At 43.0% G+C, this 19,623-nt stretch overlaps 1 protein-coding gene across 2 annotated transcripts; it reads right to left on the reverse strand.

Moving 5' to 3' along the window:
- Window positions 1-5,043: 5,043 nt before the first annotated feature.
- Window positions 5,044-16,749, reverse strand: gtpbp8 (GTP binding protein 8). Of its 2 annotated transcripts, XM_072397824.1 has the most exons (8): window positions 16,620-16,749; window positions 16,029-16,223; window positions 15,795-15,948; window positions 11,999-12,097; window positions 10,408-10,538; window positions 6,974-7,073; window positions 5,633-5,751; window positions 5,044-5,172 (listed from the first exon to the last, which is right to left on the reverse strand). In XM_072397824.1, the coding sequence occupies exons 2-8, from the start codon at window positions 16,196-16,198 to the stop codon at window positions 5,082-5,084; spliced, it is 864 nt and encodes a 287-aa protein (XP_072253925.1). In that variant the 5' UTR covers window positions 16,199-16,223; window positions 16,620-16,749; the 3' UTR covers window positions 5,044-5,081. The 2 variants fall into 2 exon arrangements, with proteins under 2 accessions (XP_072253925.1, XP_072253926.1); XM_072397825.1 differs by lacking the exon at window positions 11,999-12,097.
- Window positions 16,750-19,623: the final 2,874 nt, after the last annotated feature.

The raw sequence follows: 19,623 nt of genomic DNA on the forward strand, positions 1-19,623 counted from the left end.
ACCTCTTCACCCATCCTTGTTCAACCCAACCGCAATCAGCAGTTCGTTCTGGAGGTGGATTCTTCGGACTCAGGTGTGGAGACAGTACTATCCCAGAGGTCTGAGTCTGAGGGTAAGCTAGACAACTCTCCAAAACTGTCTGCAGCCGAACAAAATTATGATGTTGATAACCAGGAACTACCAAAATCATAAAGCTTCTTTGGAGGAATGGAGGCACTGGTTTGAGGGAGATCAACTGCCTTTTATTGTGTGAACCGACCATAAGAACCTCACTTACCTCCAGAATGCTAAGAGGCTACATTTCTCACCATCCAGGGACTCGTAATGTTAAGCTAGATGCCTGTCCCAACAGTTCACATCAGGGGAACAGTCAGAACAACCAGTCTGGATTCTCTCCTCTACCTATCGAATGGGTGGGATCTAGTCACAGATTGAGAACCAGATCTGCCAGGGGTTAGTCTCAGACCCAGATCCATGCAGTGGACCCCTTGGTCGTTGGTTTGTACCTTCTGCAGCCCTCTCCGCCGTCATCCATTGGGCCCACACTGCTAAGAAGCTTGTCATGCAGGAGTTCATAGAACCATCACTCTTCTTCAACGCTATTTTTGATGGCCATCTCTTGAAACAGATACCAAGGGAGTATGTGGGCGGCCGTAGCTCAGTGTGGGTGGCCGTAGCGCAGTGGTTAGAGTAGGTTGTTAAATAACTGGAAGGTTGGCAGTTTGAGTCCCACTTCCCACTTATGCAACTTCTTGGTCCTGCTTTTAGCCCTGGTCTCATATCTCTCTGGATTTCATCACTGGATGACCTCCCTCGCAAGGTAGGACTACCATACTCACCATTATCAATCGTTTTTCAAAGGCTGCTCATTTCAGTCAAGCATCTTTATTTGTCGCATGTACAATGAAATTGAAAAGTGTCCTCTAGTCAGTGCATTAAAAACGTAAAAAAGCATAGAAAAACAGATGACTAAATAACATACAAGCATACATATGAGCATTATTGCACCGATCTATCATTATTGCACCGATAGCAACCCTTAGACAAACTGCCACCATCCTCCAAGACTATGGATCTTCTGGTCAAACATGTTTTTCGTCTACATAGGTTTCCATTTCAAGTGGCCCCTAAATGCATCGGTCCCTATGTAATTGAGTCCACTATCAACACTTCCGCTGTTTGTCTCAGGTTCCCAGCCCATATGTCTTATTAAACCTATGTCTTCCAGCCTGTTGTGCCCTCCGGCCAATCCCCCTCCACTTGCCCAGGTCGTGGAGGTCTGCCGCATCCTGGATATCCACCGTTGGAGTCACAGCCTACAAAACCTGATGGACTGGGAGGGTTAATGTCCGGAAAAGCGTTCCTGGATTTCTCGTCGGTTAATCTTGGACCCTTCCCTCATCACTGACTTCAACAGATCATGGGGGGATGAGTCTTCCAGCATGCCTGGGCAGCCATGAGGGGGATCATGTCATAATCATGCTTTGCTGTGGTGTTTGTTTTGGTTTCTGAGCCTTAGGTGGGCTGAGCAGGTACCAGGAACTCTGGAGCAGAGTCTGGTTCTGCTCTCACACCTGTTCCTCTTCTGCCCTCATCAAGGCGTCTTCTTAAGGACCTGTAGGAGCAACCAGTCTCCGGAGAACCAATAATCATCTTCCTCTCCTCTCAGAGACTCCTGTTCACCTGGACCCCCCCTCTCCACACCAACTTTTTATGAATAAACCTAGTCTTTACTCAAGCTCTATTTCTGCATCTGCTCTTGGTTACTTTTTCAATTTAATTTCAATAATTTCTCAAAAAATCATTTTTTTGCTCTAAATTTGACCAGCTACTCCTTGTTTTTTGTCAAATCACACAAAGTTTCCCACGGCCTCCTGAGTCACTTCAAGACCATGCCAGTACAAGCAGCAATTACCAGCCAGATCACGAGTTGTAGCGTGCATCCCCTTGGTTTCTACACCAAACTCCATGGCATCTAATGGCATCTGGCATCTTATGGTCTCCCTCCTACGGTTACGTAGGACCACTGAGTAAAAACCTAACCCTACCCTGGGATTTCTTAAAACACAAACTGCAATGACATTGATGAACTGGTGTCCACCCATTTTAAATAAGGCCTCTATCATCATATTGCCACATTAACGTGATGCTTGTATTATTTTTTTCTTTCTCCATTCAGCCAAGAAGGTGCCACTGAGATACAAGATATTTTCTTCCAAGGTTTCCTGGTCAAGATGACAGCACAAACGGTTCTCAGAGTTTAGGGAAAACAACAGATGAAATTAAACCCTTAACACGTATTCTCAGAGCACCACTATGAACATGTAAACAAAAAGATTATGACATGATTCCAGTCACAGGCTGTCATTACCCTTACTCTCATTTGAAATACAGAGTTCCAGTTTGCACTTTGGCCAAGCTTGTTAAAAGGTTGATGACGCTAACAACCGTTACCTTGGTTACCAAGTGTTTTGAATGGAGAGGCAATATCGATGATATCTGGTGCCTTTGGGGGCCACAGAGGAATAGCTTCGAGTTCAGGCCTCCAGCTGTTGTGGCGCACCAAGATGGTAAGAACCATTCATCAGGTGTTGTTTCAGTCTGCTACCACAGGCATGAATCAAACTCAAATGTTTTCTTTGTGATCATGTCTGTCAGCTGTGTGAAAAACAGCGTGTGAAACAAGTGTGAAAACAAAAGAAGAATAAGAGGGGTCTGTGAGATTTCAATGGGATTTACCAGGGTGTGCTTTACCTAAATAAGTACAGGTTTAAGGAACTACTTTGATTTCATTTTCTACATTTAATATATTAACAGATTAACAATGTATTAACATGAATTAATTACTTAATTATTATTAGATGAAGAAAATAAGATTTAGTTTGATTTCACCTAAAAAAAAAGAAAAACTGTTTAAGATCAAATTCACAACTTATAAATTATATATATAAGTTATATATACTTATATAAACTTATATAAAAAATAGCAACTTGACTTCACAAATTGGAGCCCTTATAATCCTTTTAGATTTTTAATCTGAAGAAGTTCTTTGGCATCGTATAATAATATGAATATAAGTTTGTGCAACAGAAGATTGTTTCGACTCTTTTTTTTTGGCCACCAGCTGAAAATCCAACTCTTCTCATCAGCCCAACAACAGCCTCCTCACAGTGGAGCACGGTGGGGCCGTGTCATGCTTTGAGGTCTTCACCAGAAGGGAAATTGGATTGAATATTAAAAAGTGTGGTTCAGAGCCATCCAAGCAAATACTTTCAGAGAATTCAGACTGAGACAAATTCTGACAGATCAGCGTGACAATGACCCAGAGCATATTCCTCAACCAACAGGGGGAAATATTTAAATATCTTGAACCCCATGTTTGTCAAAGCTGAGTTTTCAGTCTTAGAGTATATGGTCTCCAGACTGAAAGAGTTGAAGCAGATCTCTGATTTATGTATTTATTGTTTCACAAAATGGTAGCTATGTTGTGATGATCAAAGAACACACTCAAATCAATCCATTTTAATTCCAAGCTGTAAGAAAATTGCCAAGGAGGAGAATACTTTCTAAAGGAACAATAAAAATATGAATATTCAAATACAAATGATTTTAAAAACACCCCAGAGCAGCCCCAACATTAAAATGCAGCATTTATAATTTGATAATATCATGTACTGTGTCATTTTGCTCGTAAGCAGTAGTCGGTTAACATAAATATTCCATTAGATGTAGATTAAATTATTCATTTAAGGAAGTTGGTGTAATTAAACGGTTTTAAAATGACACCCATTCTGGAAGGCCTCGTGCAGAAATGTGCAAAGTATCCTTCATTCTGTGCACGTTCACAGTAAGAGGAAGGGGATCATGCGACTCTACTTGTTCTGAGGGAGCCTTATCAGTCTTTACGTGTCCCATCAGCTTTTATCTTTTTGTCTCCATCTGACCCGTCTTTTATTCAGGCTGCAGTAAACTTTAAGTATGTTTTGTTTCTAATGTGTAAATGAGTATGTGAAGGTTTGCGTTATATCATGGCCATTATCTTAGAAATCTGTGTCCAGATAACAATCTGATCTGATATGTCCACATTACACAGCGTGTCATTGCTCCACAGTAAAATAAGGAAACGGAGATAAAACATTTTGGTGAATTGTTCAGCTGGATCATGTAACAGGATGACTGTGGAGGACAAAAGACAGAATGAGTCAGTGAGCCTTTACGTATAAAACCTTGACCTCCTGTAGCGTATCATCAATATAAAGGTTTATGGCAGAATGTTTGTTGATCATTTCAGTTTTCAGCTTCCATTCAGAGCATGTGTTCAAATGAGCTGCATCTTCCAGCAAAGACAAACAGAACCAAGATACAAACACCTCCACCTTGTTCTTAAAGAAAAAAAAAAAAGTCTGTGTCTGTATTGGCCATCTTATCTAAACAAATGTATTTGATAAATGCAATGAAAAAAAAAGCATTTATTTTATTATGGTGATATTATAAAGCAACAGATGCTGTAGTTTCTCTAGAGTCTGTTTAAAATGTGGCTGATTCGACCCTCAACACACGGAAAACAGCACGAAGACGAGTTTCCACGAACAGGATGCGTTGCACAGCTTAAATAAAGCCATTTAGTTGAATGACAATTTCCTGCAGCCCCATAATTACAATATAACACATTGACATAGAGCGACCTGCGTTAAATCTATAATCTACAAGTAGATCTGACAAACTACAGATCTGAGTATTCCACAGTGTTAACCTATCAGTTATCAAAAAACAAGCCTTTTTATTTCTGACAGCACAAGCTGAGAGTGCAGATTTTTTTTTTTTAGGATTTATTTGCTTTTCAGATCCAGAGTTCTAGTCGTTGAAAGCCGTGGTTGTTAAGGGTTACCACCGGGTAACAGATGGCAGAAAAAACAACACTCAGTCAAACCAACAATACTTTTTATTAGAAAATAAGAGCAGAGGAGCTGCTTCCAAGACAAATGATACGTTCTGACAGTCACTGCTTTTTATGTCAGTCAACAGAGAGACAAAGTCTGCAAAGTCCAGTTTCTCTTCAGTGGCAGGGACCGATGTGTCATCAGCTTTGAGAGGTGTCCTTCAGCCTGATGCTTCCTGTCACATGGGCAATGAAGCATCTCAACAGGTAGATTCCCAAATAATGGACAGAGCTGTTGCAGAAAGAAAGAACAGAAGCAGTCTGTAAAACAGGACAGGATCTGTAAACTGATCTCACTGTCAAACGATGATGATATGAAATGCTGCCCAACATCCACAGGTTTTATTTCCTTACAAAAATCTGTTTCATATTTCACTAAACAGTTGTGCAACTAACAGAGGCTGACTTGGACTTAAAGGACAGGACTACTGGACTTCTGTTCATGGTTCTGTCCAGGGGAGGAGCTCATTCAGAGGTGGTTTGAGGCCACAATATTCTATTAGTGTGAACACAAATCTGCCAGGTGGGGAGTTTCCAGTCAGTGAGAACACAAGAAGCCTTTTGGATTAGAGCTGAAACGTCTTCAAGAACCAGGAGAGAAGTACAGTTACCTCTACTCGAGCACCTAGGATTAGTTGACAATAAGATATAGATGATCAGGCTTTTGCTGTAAGAGAATGGAAGGCTGTCACCTGATCAGAAAAGGCTGGGGGAAGCAGCTGGAGGTCTCCGTTTTAAGCACATGCTGAAGATTCAGCAGGTTTGTCAGCAGGGCTCCATGCTTGCATTTATCAATCTTGGTCACCACCATCTGAACAGAACAAGTTCAAGTGTCAACAAGCACATTTTTACATTCCTCTGACGACATTTCAGCTGTTTTGAATAACAAGTTTCCTTCCTTCTGAGCATCAGTGCTGGATCTTTCTGTATATCCCTTTCAGATGAGGAGCAACACGTCTCCATGTCAAGCCTGATGCAAAGTGAGCTTCATATGATGTTTATGACATGTTGGCAAAAATGTTGATCAGTGGAAGGAGGACATGAGTGATAACTGACAACAACAGCTCAAGATTTAAGCCCTCAGCGGTTTATTTCACATTTGTATCTGCTGTAGATCTTGACCTTCCAATGTTGGGTATCCTGCATGTTCTTGGCCCAGCTCTCTGCTTTATATCCTCACATCAGCAGCATCAGGTAGAAATAGAAAAGTGCAACGCAGGCGTGCAGAATGGAGCATAGATGAGAGTTCAGTGAGGCACAAAGGTTCAGTTCCACATGGAGCTCAGTTATAAGCTGTTTTAAAGACTCAAAATCTACACGGATGCTTTTTTAAGCATTTAAAAGATCACACACACAAAGTTTCCTCATTATGCTGTGGAGCCAATCAGAGCGACCCGTCGCACTGGCCGGTCCAAAAAACGGTTTCTACTTCAGCACTTCATCTTTGTCCCAGTGTGTTAGAGAGTTTAATAACCTTGCAGCATGAATAATTGACTGCAGAGTGCGTAAAGACTGTGGGTGCTTCATTAAAACGTTAGTGTGGAGCTGTTTCAGAGCAGTTTTTAAATAGCAGAGTGGAAGCGTTCAGCATTAATCCAGAGTGGCTGTGATGATGACGACCCAGAAGAAGAATGAGGAATAAAGCTGGTTAATGGGATCTGTGCCCACCACAGCGTGATCTCCAGCAGGACCAGTGAGCGCTCTGCTGTTTCCCAGACTCTGCAAACCTGGGTGATAATATGACGTCTATTTGTGTGTTATAACATGTAAAAACGGCCATTTCCAAAGTCTATAGATTTTAATGTTTATAATGTCTGAGTCATACAATATTCATAAATGTGGATAAATATAAAGGGATCAGATGAGTCTGACTTTTCTTTGGCAATCATTTGGTAATATCTACAAATCTGGTTTTTTATTCTGTTTTGTCCCCATAGCCTGGGCTTCTGAGCTGGGATCATATGTAATTCTTCCCCAGAGGACATCTGCAGACAGAATGCTGCTATTTAAAGGTAAAACATCTCATTTCCCACCACATATGGACATCTGAGCTCCTCGCACATCTCCAGAGCGATCAGGTCGGCCTTCTGAAGACCAACACTGCCGTCGACCAGGAGGAACGTCCTCACCAGGCTGAGAAAACAAACAGATATGTGCTCAGAGTAAGTCAGAGCAGGAGATGGCACACTGTTCACTGCCTTGGCTGCACGTTTTAGAGTCATTTAACGGCACCGCCTGACGGGCCGGGTCACAAACAACAGGTGCTGTAACCCAGAGGGAAACTGCTGCGTTTCACCGGGTTAAAGGGCTCCTCACTGCCCTCATTTATGTCTCCAAGGTGGAATATGAGAGAAAACATGAGAGAGAAAAGATGGTGACATCCATAAAGAGAGAAACATCCCTGTGTTACATTTACTCTTCTTATAAATAAATCCTGTAAAATCATGAGGAAACATCAGCTCAGCCACTCCTTTAATGTCCAGGCAGTCAGATCAGGTGACCAATCAAGGTTTTGGGCACTAAACTGCAGCAGGAGCCCTTCTGGAACATGTGAGAACGTGCAGAGCTTCCTGGAAAGCTTCCTGGTGCACAGCATCACATTTCACTGACAAATAAAACTCTTACCTGGAAGCCTAAATGTTTCTGAAGAGTACGTGCTGATGCTAAGTGTTGATAGTACATACAATCACCAGCTTTCTTGTGGAATTATCAGTGAAATACATAAAAACCTGCAGGAGCTTCAGTTAATGTTCACATCAAATATAAAGATTTACTTGTGAGAGTACCTTGAACCTACAGGGTGGGGTTCTAAGTGGTCATCTCAGGTTTAATTTTTAACAGCTCATTAAATGTGTTACCTTCAGGTTGGACAGCAGAAACACAACGTTCAAAGAGTCTCATTTCAAAGGTTTACACCTCAGAAGAGGAGCCAGAGCTGTAATAACTACGATGATGGAGGAGCTCCTTGATGAAGCAGCAGGTGCTGACATGTCATTTGACCCGACATTGTTGTATTTAGGTTTCAAACGATGGAGCGGCTCTTCACTGCAGACCTGCCAGTTTAGCACCAGGAGCCAACAAGCAGAACTTATAATTATTGGATTAGTGGTTAGCAGCAAATTCTGGTTCAGGTCTGGAGTTGAACTCTAAGCAGAGTTCACTACGTACCGGGAAGCATTACCAGAGAAACTCGTGCTGACCCTGAACTGGACGAAGCGACTATAGAAAATGGATGGATGGAAACGTTCAGTTTCCTGACTGACTGCTCTGACAAAGTAAAAATAAGACATACTTTATGACGCTGCAGCATCATCATCATCACAGTGTACGGCTGTTACTGGCAGGAAGGTGTTGCAGCGCTGCTGAAGAAGCCTCTGACTCAACTGTTGATTCCACAGTGTGTTACGTAGAGGGTGGACGGTAACTTGTGCAGTTTTCTTCTTTCTACTATCAGCTCCAGTCCCCAACACAGAACTAAAACTGATTCAAATGTATCAAACTATCAAAGAGCATCATAAGATGTCTGAAAGCCCTACTCAGATCCACACCCATGTTGTAAAATGTTCCACATAAAAGAAGGGATTCCTTTTTATTGAGCATTTCAAAGCCTGGAAAAGAGAGAACAAACAAAGCATTTAATAAGCTGTTTAACAGAGCTGTTTGGACTGTGGTTTAGGTTCAAAGAGCCGAGCCTTCTCACATGCCTAAATACACCTGCAGCACGCCATTTCCTGAAACACACCTCCACGAGATGGGCTGGTGTGGCAGGGACGCTGGTCAGCTTCTGCTGTAACGGTTTACATAACGAGAGTCAGGAAAGCTGAGCTGAGTTGTTAACTAGCACCACCGGACTGCTCGTGGTTAGTAAAGCCAGATAACCAGAGGATACCCTTTCTTTGTGTGACTGGGTTTTAGCTCGCTGTGCTCCGGTGGCTTCATGCAGGGAAATGTAGCACTGACTCATGTCTGCCCACAGGAAACAGCCATTCTGTGCTTGTTCTCTTTCAGCGGGCTCATGAACCGGAGATCATCAAAGTTCTTCACCACTGTCAGCTGAACGGGCCGTGGTACTGAAAGACAGCATCTCTGGATACACTTTCAGCACACGGCCGTGTTTTTCATGTGTGCACCTTTTCCAGTTGTTCTGGCATCACATTCAAACGGAGCCCGTCTCTAAAATAACCTCAACTGCTGCTTTTTGGAAATGTGGTTGTAAAATGGGACCCGTCTGCAGAGTTCTGCATGATGCAGTCATGTCCAGCACCCTGTCAGAGCTTTTCTGCTGACTCACTGAGCTTTTCTGCTGACTCACTGAGCTTTTCTGCTGACTCACTGAGCTTTTCTGCTGACTCACTGAGGTTTTGTGACGCTGCATCGTTGTAAAACATGTGAGCACATTAACATCCTCACAGAATCCCAAACCTCTGAATGAATTTCACCTCTGAAGAGCCCATCATCATAAAGACATCTGTCACGCTCCTCCATGTTATGATTCACTTCCCAGGAAGGTTACTTTGACCCGTCACACATAAGTCACGTGTGTGAGGCTTTTCATTTTGTTGTGTGAGAAAAGAGAAGTTGGACTGTTGATCAGAACAACAAAGAGCACATGGCAGCGTGCACGGAGATTCCCAAAAAGCCTAGTTTGTGAGATCCTTTTATACTTCCTGATATCAGTCTGTGGCCTCGAGCCAGTCTCTGTTGGGCGCCACCGTGCCTGAGATTGCATCTTCGTCATCCTGTGGGTCGGCGACCTTTAACGCTCTACGAGCCATTTGGACCCGGTGTCCACGGAAAAGAAAACACTGGGAGCTGCAAATACTTCCTGACTTCTAAAATGAAGACATTTTGTATGAACAACTATGGTGTGTTGCTCACGAAATCCATGAAGTGCTACGGAGAAAATGAATTTTACTAATGTAATGAACACATTTTGAACTCTTAAAATAAGAATAAAAAACACGGCGAGTTGAATTTCTTACAGTAAATTATCCATGCAGCAAAGCCCCCATCCTTATTTGGCCTCTGGGCCTTCTTCAGATGTTTCTTTTCCTACATTTCTCCATACTTGGCCTACCTGGGGTTGAAAGTCTTGATAAATGCACATTTTGGGCCGGCACATAACGGCTTTCGGCGAGTGTGACGCATACTTTGAGCGGCAAAAAGTAATAAAAATAATAAAATATTTTAATATTTCAAGATTACAATAATATTCCAATTTAGAACTACAATAAAAAACGAACTAACACAAATAAAATACTCTTCATTTGGATACTTTTTCATTTATTTTCCCAAGCCACGCAGAGCCCCGGCAGAAGGATGAAAGAGCCGAGCCGACGCAGACAGAGACATGCTGATCCTCAACAATATGCGGTCCCAGCAGCCTCCGGGCCCTGCTGTCCCCACAGACTGGTGCAGAAATGAGGCTTCCCCTGGCAGCTAGCCCCAGATAGAGGGAAGGACTTACTTTTTCCTGGTGTGAAGGTAAGGCTCCACCATGTCCACGAAGTCTCTGGGTGCTCTGTGTCCGTAGCCTGGCATGTCCACCATGGTGAAGGCTCTGCCCACCCTGAAGAAGTTCATCTTCTTTGTGTGACCCTGAGGTGGGGAGCACATTTTAAAATATGTTCAGTGAATAAGAAAATGGTGAAAAAGGCATCTCACATGTGTGGGCTTGCTGCACACGGACACACGTTTGGTGTCTGTGCGTTCGTTTTGTTCACCTGGAGAACTGAAGGACAGAAATATTTCAGAGGACGCCGACTCGTTTAGACACCCCCCCCCCTTTTTCACCTTCCCGCTGCAGTGATATTCCTGCTACAGAATTCACTTCAAACCTTTGAATATACAAATGTTTTATAAAGATTGAGCTACTGCCTCCTGTCACTCTGAGACCAATATCTGAGTGGAAAACCCCTCCATCCATCTTCTCCACCCGCTCAATCCGTCGGTCGGCTGCGGGGGGGCCGGAGCCTATCCTGGACCCTGGACAGGTCCATCACAGGGCAAAACCCGCTTCCAGTTTGCTTTTTGATATCAAGGATAATGAAGAAAATTGGTTGGAACATGTTGGTCGTGGGTTAATCATCAAACTCTTTTACTGACCCTTAATCCCTCGTCTGTCTGCGCTTCCCATCTGCCTTACAGCATAAATCAGTAAGATGCACAGTAAGATGCAGACAGGGTGCCAGGGATTGTTGAAACACAACCACTATATTCTTACTTGGAAGTAGCACATTCATTGTGGGTTGGTGAGCTCCACGGTTACCATGGATACCAGAGACAATAGAATAAAAATACACGAGAAATTAAACTCATGTTTATTAAGTCATTCATTCCCAGAGCATTTCATGTTTTAAAGTTAACACCTTAAAACCCTTCGTGTAATGTTCCATCATAAATGACTTTACAAAACACCTCTTTTAAGGAGCAGAATCAGCCGCGACACAAATCTTAGGTTACTGCACTTTAACGTGTGACATCTCACCCTCCACCATCCTTACAGCCAACGCCGGGCAGGAGGAACGCTGCGTGGTAAGATTACAGACATTCCAGCCCTGATACAACACACTGGTACAGTTTAGAGCCACCTCAGCTCTCAGTGGGTTGACATGTTCAGGCAACAAAGGGCAATAAAAAGGTCTGTAAAGCTTTCCCAGCAGCATGAGCCACACACAGCTTTGTAGGTTGGACATGTGAAGTCAAACCAGACAAGACAAGACTTCTACATTATTATTTCTAATTATAGGATCATCTCGTCACCATGGTAACGTGTTTTCTACATGACCTGATATTCAAGGTCAAAGCAAGGTGTTGTTGTCCCGTTCCTACCGGCCCGACGTTGTTTGTAACAGATGAGCTGCACTTTTCACTGTTTTTTCCAACAAATGCACTAAAATGCAGTGCATGTGAGATTTCAAGCCTTGAAATAGTGTATGTTGAGCACGCACACACACAGACACACATAAGAAAAACAACCTTTTCCCATGTGGAGGGGAGGCTGCATGCAAAGCTCTCGGATGAGCAGATATCCACCACTGATCGATCCGACTACTTACTGGAGTTTTGGAGACTCGGACTTCCACCTCAGGAGACAGAGAAAACAGAGCTTTGATGAGGGATGACTTGCCCACGTTGCTTCTGCCAATGAAGCACACCTGGAAAAACAAACAGAGCAGAATCACCTCCAGACAGTGTCGGTGAGTTCTGGTGCTGTGCTGTGCTTCCAGAGCTATTCATCAAAGGAACCTCTACCTGTAATTTGCTGATACTGTCAGCTTCGCACATCCTCTCAACCCATTCAACATCTTAACAGAGCTACCTGCTCTGGCTGCTATCGTGTTGCCTGGAGTCCCACAGGACACAGCTCAGACTCATCTATCCCTCCAACACAAGACAGATGGATGGAGGCTGCCAGCGAACTGCGAATACATCACGGTCTGACAGAGGCAGAGTGGTAACGAAGTCTGCATGCCAAAGAGAGCCCGCCACCCTGTCAACACAGTGTTCCATTCTGAGCCCTCTGCTGAACACTGCTGTCTGTGAGCTTATAAATCTGCTCATTTATTATCAAGTGTCAACTCCAGCTCACTTATGCATGAGGCCGCAAGAGGGTAAAGAGATATTATGCTACATTTTTTACAGGCTGGGCCCATATTTTAGAGCAAAGACAGAGCGACTTCTCATTTAACGTCCCGACCCAAACCACATTCTCCTCTTACGTTTTCTGTTTATGCATTTAGCAGACGCTTTTATCCAAAGCGACTTACAGGTAGGCATGTAGGGTAAGGGGGTCTTGCCTAAGGACCCCTACTGGAGGTAGTACTTTTCATATTTGATATCAGGGGATTTGAACTCAGGTCTCCCACATGGAAGGTGGTAATCATACCACAACACTATCCAGTCCCATTCCGTTTGTGTCCGTTTTCTGTTTGTGGGCATGCTGATGAAGCCGGTTTGAAAGCTTGCAACATCTCACTGGCTTAGCTGAGTTAAACTGTTCTATGCTTGTTAGCTGCTGGACCTCCGCTCATCACTTTTATACAAACAGCCAGAAATACATATGACAGTTTAGAGAAAAGGCCGTCACTGCAGTGTGAGAACGCACAAAATTGAGAAGAAGAAGATTTAAAGGAACCATACAGTGCAGTCTGAACTGGAGCCAACAGAACAGGAAGGAGTGGAGGAAGATGGAGAAGAAGATGTAGATTTAAAGGAACCATACAGTCTGAACTGGAGCCAACAGAACAGGAAGCAGTGGAGGAAGATGGAGAAGAAGAAGAAGAAGAAGAAGAAGAAGAAGAAGATGTTGTGGTAAATAAATAAAGTTTCAGCAAATGGAAAAGAAGTGAAAAGCAAAGTAATGCCACCAGCAGCGGAGCCCCCCCCCCCCACACACAGAGAGACTGAGTTAGACAGCCAAAACAACAGGAAATGCTGCTTCTGGGCAGTAAAGGACTGAACATGCACTTTTTCTTCTTTCTTTTTTTTATGTGTGTAAAGGTAGCTGTGAAACCATGAAAAATCAGTGGAAAAATCCAAATGAGTGTGTGATCATCTCATGTTTACAGATGAGTTCACAGCTTCCGTACCTGCAGAGAAAGGTACCGACTGAAGTGTGTTCAACAGACTCTGACAGACGTTAACGACCAAGTCAAAAGACTCAAACTGTTCATTTTCCTTCTCAGGACTAAATGAACTTTGAATTTTGAACAGGAATAAAAAACAATCCCACTGCCTGGTAAAAAAAGTGATGACCAAAGCTACAAATCTGTTCTTTAAAGTAAAAAGTGAAACACTTACTTTAATGTAAATCTATTCTCTAATAAAGTTCAAAGTGAATCAGAGTTTATTTAGTCTTTCCCTCAATCAAATCAAACTTTATTTCTACAAAACATGATAAAATAAATACGTACATAAACTCACACACTCATCTGATCTTATTACACACATCACACTCTTTTCCACACACATCATCACCCTGACAACCACACCGCACACCTCTACACCCAAGACATCCATCTAAAATAAAGCTGGAGATAAAAATCTGAAGGCATAAACATCAACATCTGGCTTGATGCTGAGGTGAAGTCTTTCCAACACAAAGCCTTTTTTCTGATGGATGGCTGGTTTTATTCTACCGGTTAATGATATTTAAAACGCACGTGAAACAGCAGACAGTTACCAGCAAAAAGCAACCAAAGCAGCACAACTGGAGCGTGTGATGTCACCGTGATGAAGTCCTGCCTGGACCCTCTTTGCTGCTTTAATAAGCTACAGTAGAGTGTTTGGGGACCTAATCTTTTGGGGAAACTCTGTGTTTGGTTCCTGCCAGAAGCACTGAGGCCCCATAAGGGCCCTTCAGTTCAGCCTCTGACTCCGCAGATCATCCTCACAAAGCTTCTTTTGTGCGTCTTCAACATTGTTACGATCATCAGACCTGAGAAATGTTCAGCATGTTGAACCCCCCCCCCGGGTTTGTCTGTAAGAGGGATCCCCAGCTCAGCATATCAGATGACCTCTAACACACACTATAGTTAACCCGTGAAAAAATAGCTCATTTAATGTCAGTTTAAATGAAAACGCTGGAAAACATTTGCTGGCTCTGGGACTGATAAGTCTGTTAACAGCTCACTCTGGTGTACTTTTGTTAGTGTTTGCCTCCCTCTTCTGCTCTGGTTCCAATCATTGCTCCCAGCCTGCCATGTTCACTGTGACAACCAATCCAGCAAAGGGGGATCCTTTGTCATGTCTGTCACGAGTCTGTCATGTTTTTAAATCTTTGTGGTGTTTTTGGACTCTGCCTCAGCCTAACTGACTGATCTCCACTGTTTCATGCAGTCGAATGTAGTTTTAGTGATTACACTTTTCTGTAAGTCCTCCTCATGCAGGAGCAGCGGTGCCTCCTCATCGCTCCAGGCATGCCTGACAGGACTGGTGCCCCAGCATCTGCTGCCTTCAACCTGCAGCCGGTCTGTGATCTGGGCAGCTGTGTTTTCAGTGAACTGTATTGAGGTACTTGTTTAACTTCAGGCTTTTGTTTCACTCCCACAGTAAAGATTCTTCTCTCAGATTCACTTGGAACAGGGGTGTTACCTTCATGTCTGATTGTTTAAAGAGATCATTTGATTATTGGTGCTCCTTTGTTTGTTTTAACACTGATTTAACCTCATTTAGATGCTGATCATTTCCAGTTGCAGTTTTATCTTTGTTACACGTTTTCACTTTGAATCATTTAATATTTAATATCTCTTTCTTTCCATAAAGTTTATTTTTTCTTACTGAGCTGGGTTGTAACAGCTGAACGTTTGACATCTTTGCAGTTTGAGTTACTTCATTGTCCAGATGCAGGTGAAGTAATGAGACACAGCAGGTGGGCCTTTCTTCTTCTTTGGTTCTGTTTGAAGGGTCATTGCAGTGTGTTGTGCTACAATGTGCCTTCATGTTCTGCTGGCAGTGCTTTGTGAAAGCTGTGGTGGCAGATGCTTGGAGTTCCTTGAACAGGAGGCAACAGGTGAAGCAGAAATGATGCCGTTTACTTTGCAACACAAAGAGAACAGCAGACGAGGCTCCTTATTGTGTTAATATGTGCACTGCATGTATCTGCATCCATAATAGTGAGGAGGGAGCAGAACGCAGCGTACAGGTGAGCTGAGGAGGAGAAAAAATCTCACCAGCACACACACTCACACACAAACTGCAGCCGGAAAAGCTCTGGAATATTTACTGATGTGTCCATACTTTAGCTAGAAACATTTATAGAGCATTTGAGGGCTCGAGTGTGTGAGTGAAAGCGGCTTTAAAGGTATTTTTGTAGCACCGAACATGACAGTTTGACTGAGGCTGTGAACTAACCTCTGGCTGTTTCAGAGCAGGTGCGTGGTCCATCCTCTCTGCAGAGGAGGAGTATTCAATCTTATGAGACTCTGAAGCGCAAAAGAGCTTCTCTGCCATCAGCATGTCCTCCAAACTGGGATGGAAGAGCTGAAACTGTGTCCTGTCCACAGACCTGAAAACGTAGCTCCATTTCATTAAAAGATCCAGCTGGGAGAATACGTCACACAGTCTGTATTCAGACACCCTCTGTACCTGTCCAGGTATGCCTCCACCTCGCTGAACGGGAAAAGCAAGCTTTGCATCTTTTTGGGAGGAAGTGCAGTGGCCTTTTGAAGAGAGGCCAGTTTGTGAATGCTCCGTTGGGCCACAGCATGAACTGGAGATCCCGGCTGAAGCCTCAAACGCAGCAGCTTGCAAAACATCCTCTTCTGCTGATTTCAGACCAACCTGCAAATAAAGGAAGAGCTTCCAGCGTGATGAAGTTTAACCTGCAGCCCTGCTGTCAAACTGAATAATTATCAGTGTATTATGGCTAAATAACATGTGCTCACGGTTGTTCATAAAGTAAAAGATTAAGTGTGGATCACTTTGGAAGGGAAACGTATGATTTGTGGTATTTCTACAACCAGACACGAGGACATTTCAAACATGAAAAAAAGAGTGGAGCACTGCTGTTAAATTCAATGTTTCACCACATCATAAAACATCTGGTAACATGTGTGCAGTGTCTGTGGGCAGGTGACATCAGGGTCAAGTCCACCTAGCATGCTAGCATAACATTAGCATGACACAAACACTGTGATAAGAGTGACGGCTTGCGTGCTCATATCTGAGTTAACTCACCTCAATTCTTCTTTCTTCGTGCTCTTATTGTAACAGAACCAGGCGAAGTTAGCTCAAAATGTGTCGCCATCAGCCCTAACTGTGAGTGCTACTTCACAAACTGGGTCTTCGATCCTCCATTTTGGGTGCAGCAGTATAAGGAAGACGGAGTGAAACAAAGCGACGTTGCTATAGGTTCCGCATCTTTTCATTAAAGAGAGATCGATGGATGGATAGATAGATAGATAGATAGATAGATAGATAGATAGATAGATAGATAGATAGATAGATAGATAGATAGATAGATAGATAGATAGATAGATAGACAGATAGATAGATAGATAGATAGATAGATAGATAGATAGATAGATAGATAGATAGATAGATAGATAGATGCTCTTTTATTTTATTTTACTTTTTTAATTTAAACTAAAAGATATGCCCATGTTCATAACTGATCATAAACATGACTATGTACCACATAGTATATTTTCTGACTTTTTCTGCCTATCAGCAGAATGAAATAAGTATCAGGAGGCTAAAACTCGGGGGGTATGGTAACACCCCTATCTCTGTTCTTCTCACAACATAGGTCACTGAAGCCTTATCTGAGCATGAATCCTCTTTTAGATTCAGTTACATTCCTCACTGTGATTTATGGCTGGAGAAACATTCCTGTATTCCTGCTCTCTAGAACTCCTCCATCCATTGGGAAAGGTACCGCTCCTGCTGTCACATACGTCCTCCATCACCCTCTGTGAGGGGATTATTGAAGATTATAGTACTGACGTATAAGCAGAGCACGCCAAAGAAATGTCTTGATAAATTAAGTTATAGGAGGTGGCAGTGATAAGATGACTCTGGGCCTCTCCCCCTTTTGCATTCTTTTACACTGGTTCTCCCAGAAGAAAATGGACTTCCATCGTCATGCTGAAGTGGTGGTTGGGTCCATGAATACACCTTGTTCTGAGTTTCCTTTTCCTATTTTCCTTTCTTTTGAAGAACCTCTCATATTTACCCAGAGCTGACTCATGGTTTGACAAACAATTTTCAGTGGAAATGTGGCGCTCTTACTTCTGCTGTCTGTAAAGCTCTCCCACACTCTTCTCTCCCCACATGGTGGCAGTGTAGACTGCTGAAAGCAGCACACAGACTAATAAGTTGGATATCTGCCTTTACCACCTTGTGCCAGTCCTCCTGCTGCTCCATCTGGGTTTTCTATGACCTCATGTGATTCACGGTATGTTCACTGAACAAATTAATTCACAGATACCCAATTACAGCTCCCATATTCTCCCTGTCTCTTTACATTGGAGTCTTTTAGATGGCAGGCACTTTTTCAATAAATCCCCAATTTAAGAGAGCATACTGTGCATTTCATGTGCATAAGTGCCTGATTAAAGTAGAAAATGAATCATACAATTCATAGATTCTTTCAGTCTGTCAGTCTTTCGTTGTATTTATGAGGTGTGTCTGACAAAATGAGTGCAAAGTGTTCAAATGAAACAAGGGGAAAAGAAATGGAGGTTAGTGCTGCTCATGTTATTTAGCAAATTAAAGTCTTCAAGCTGCATTACTTTTTGATTTTGTTATTTCACAAGAAGATGGTGGCAGGAGCAGAATCACCAGCAGGTGGATGTTTTTCAGATGTAGACTATCTACAAAGCTATTAGCACCACAGGACCATGAACAAAACCTTTCAATCCGCTCATCACAGGGGTTTTTAAAAAGCGCTTGTGCGAGAAACAAGACAATGAAGGATATATAACGGCTGAGGGAATAGATAAATGAGTGGATCTAGTGAGAGGGAAGGGCTATAAAAGGGACAGAAGGAGGAGGAGAGCGGAGTGGAGGGCAGCCATGGGTGCTCCCACGACTCCAACATCCTATCCTTCACTGTGAGCCACAGGATCAAATGCCAGACCAATCAATCATCCTCCTAACAGACATCTACAGTGCAGGCTATGATGGCATTTACCTCCCCAGGGTGCATATCAATAAAATAAAAAAAGATATCATACAAAATTGATTGTCTTCCCCCCACAGCATGCACACCCACACCATTAAGCCAGCCATGTGCCATCATCATTTGTTCCTTTGGTGTTCATTTGCCCTCTGTCTGTTCTTACTTTAATACTTTTTGTTCCTTTGTCTGTTCCAACCTTTCATTGTTAATGACTGATGTCCAGCAGACATGGTTTGCAGATCTCTTTTTTTTAACAAAGTAGCAGAGGGAAAGAAGTCCAGCTGCAATGCTGACCAGCCACCCACACACACAGTTCTACGAAGCTATAATCTCACAAGTATCACCATGGACCTCTATGACCTTTCAGAGCCTTTAAATAGTTCATTTGCATGTTAACCAGGAAAGCCTACCCAGCCCCCACGCCCAGCCTCTTCTACCTCCCACAGCGACATGACAGCACTACAATGGGACGAGTGCTGCCAGAATACCAAAGCCTTCATCATCCTAGCTTAGGTTTGTCCAGGAGGGAGTATATAGTAGTTTATCAAGTCAAGAGGTCAAACTGTCAATGCACCTCAGACAAACACCCTCAGATGTCAAATACACTCGGTGCTAGGGCATGAAGACGACTTGAGTTTAACACGTGCAGTATTTGTTCTGTTGCCCATCTGGCAGAGCGGAAGGCTGTCAGGCCCAACACCTGTGCCAAACATACACCATTTTCTCCAGCAGTTAGGGAAGATCTCTTCTTGTGGAAGCAAATGCTGGATATTTAAATCACCACTCAACCCCCACCCCCTCCCCTCAAATAACTGTCTGTCTGTGATAAGTAAACATGGCTGCCCTCTCTCTCTCTCTCTCTCTCTCTTAAAAAAGGGTCAAAAAGAAACTGTTACAAATGAGGTCATTTACTCTGCTGTAACCTCAATCAATGTTATTCATATTCCTCATCAGACTTGAGCTGAGACTGAAAAAAACCGAGCTAAGCTAAGAGCACTTGCCCTGCAGCTTCTATTAAGTTTAGCAAAAAAGCATTACTCATGAGCTACTGTGATGTGA

Source organism: Leuresthes tenuis, unplaced genomic scaffold (assembly GCF_036924035.1).
Source record: "Leuresthes tenuis unplaced genomic scaffold, fLeuTen1.0.hap1 SCAF_12, whole genome shotgun sequence".
NCBI classification, from domain to species: Eukaryota; Metazoa; Chordata; class Actinopteri; order Atheriniformes; family Atherinopsidae; genus Leuresthes; species Leuresthes tenuis.

Bases quoted from the DNA above. Each gene is read 5' to 3' on its own strand.
- gtpbp8 (XM_072397824.1), bottom strand. From the start codon at position 16,198: ATGTTTTGCAAGCTGCTGCGTTTGAGGCTTCAGCCGGGATCTCCAGTT. The intron at 15,949-16,028 runs GTACAGAGGGTG...CTACGTTTTCAG, and splicing joins GTGGAGGCATACCTGGACAG to GTCTGTGGACAGGACACAGT. The intron at 12,098-15,794 runs GTTAGTTCACAG...TTGTTTTTCCAG, and splicing joins CTGCTCTGAAACAGCCAGAG to GTGTGCTTCATTGGCAGAAG.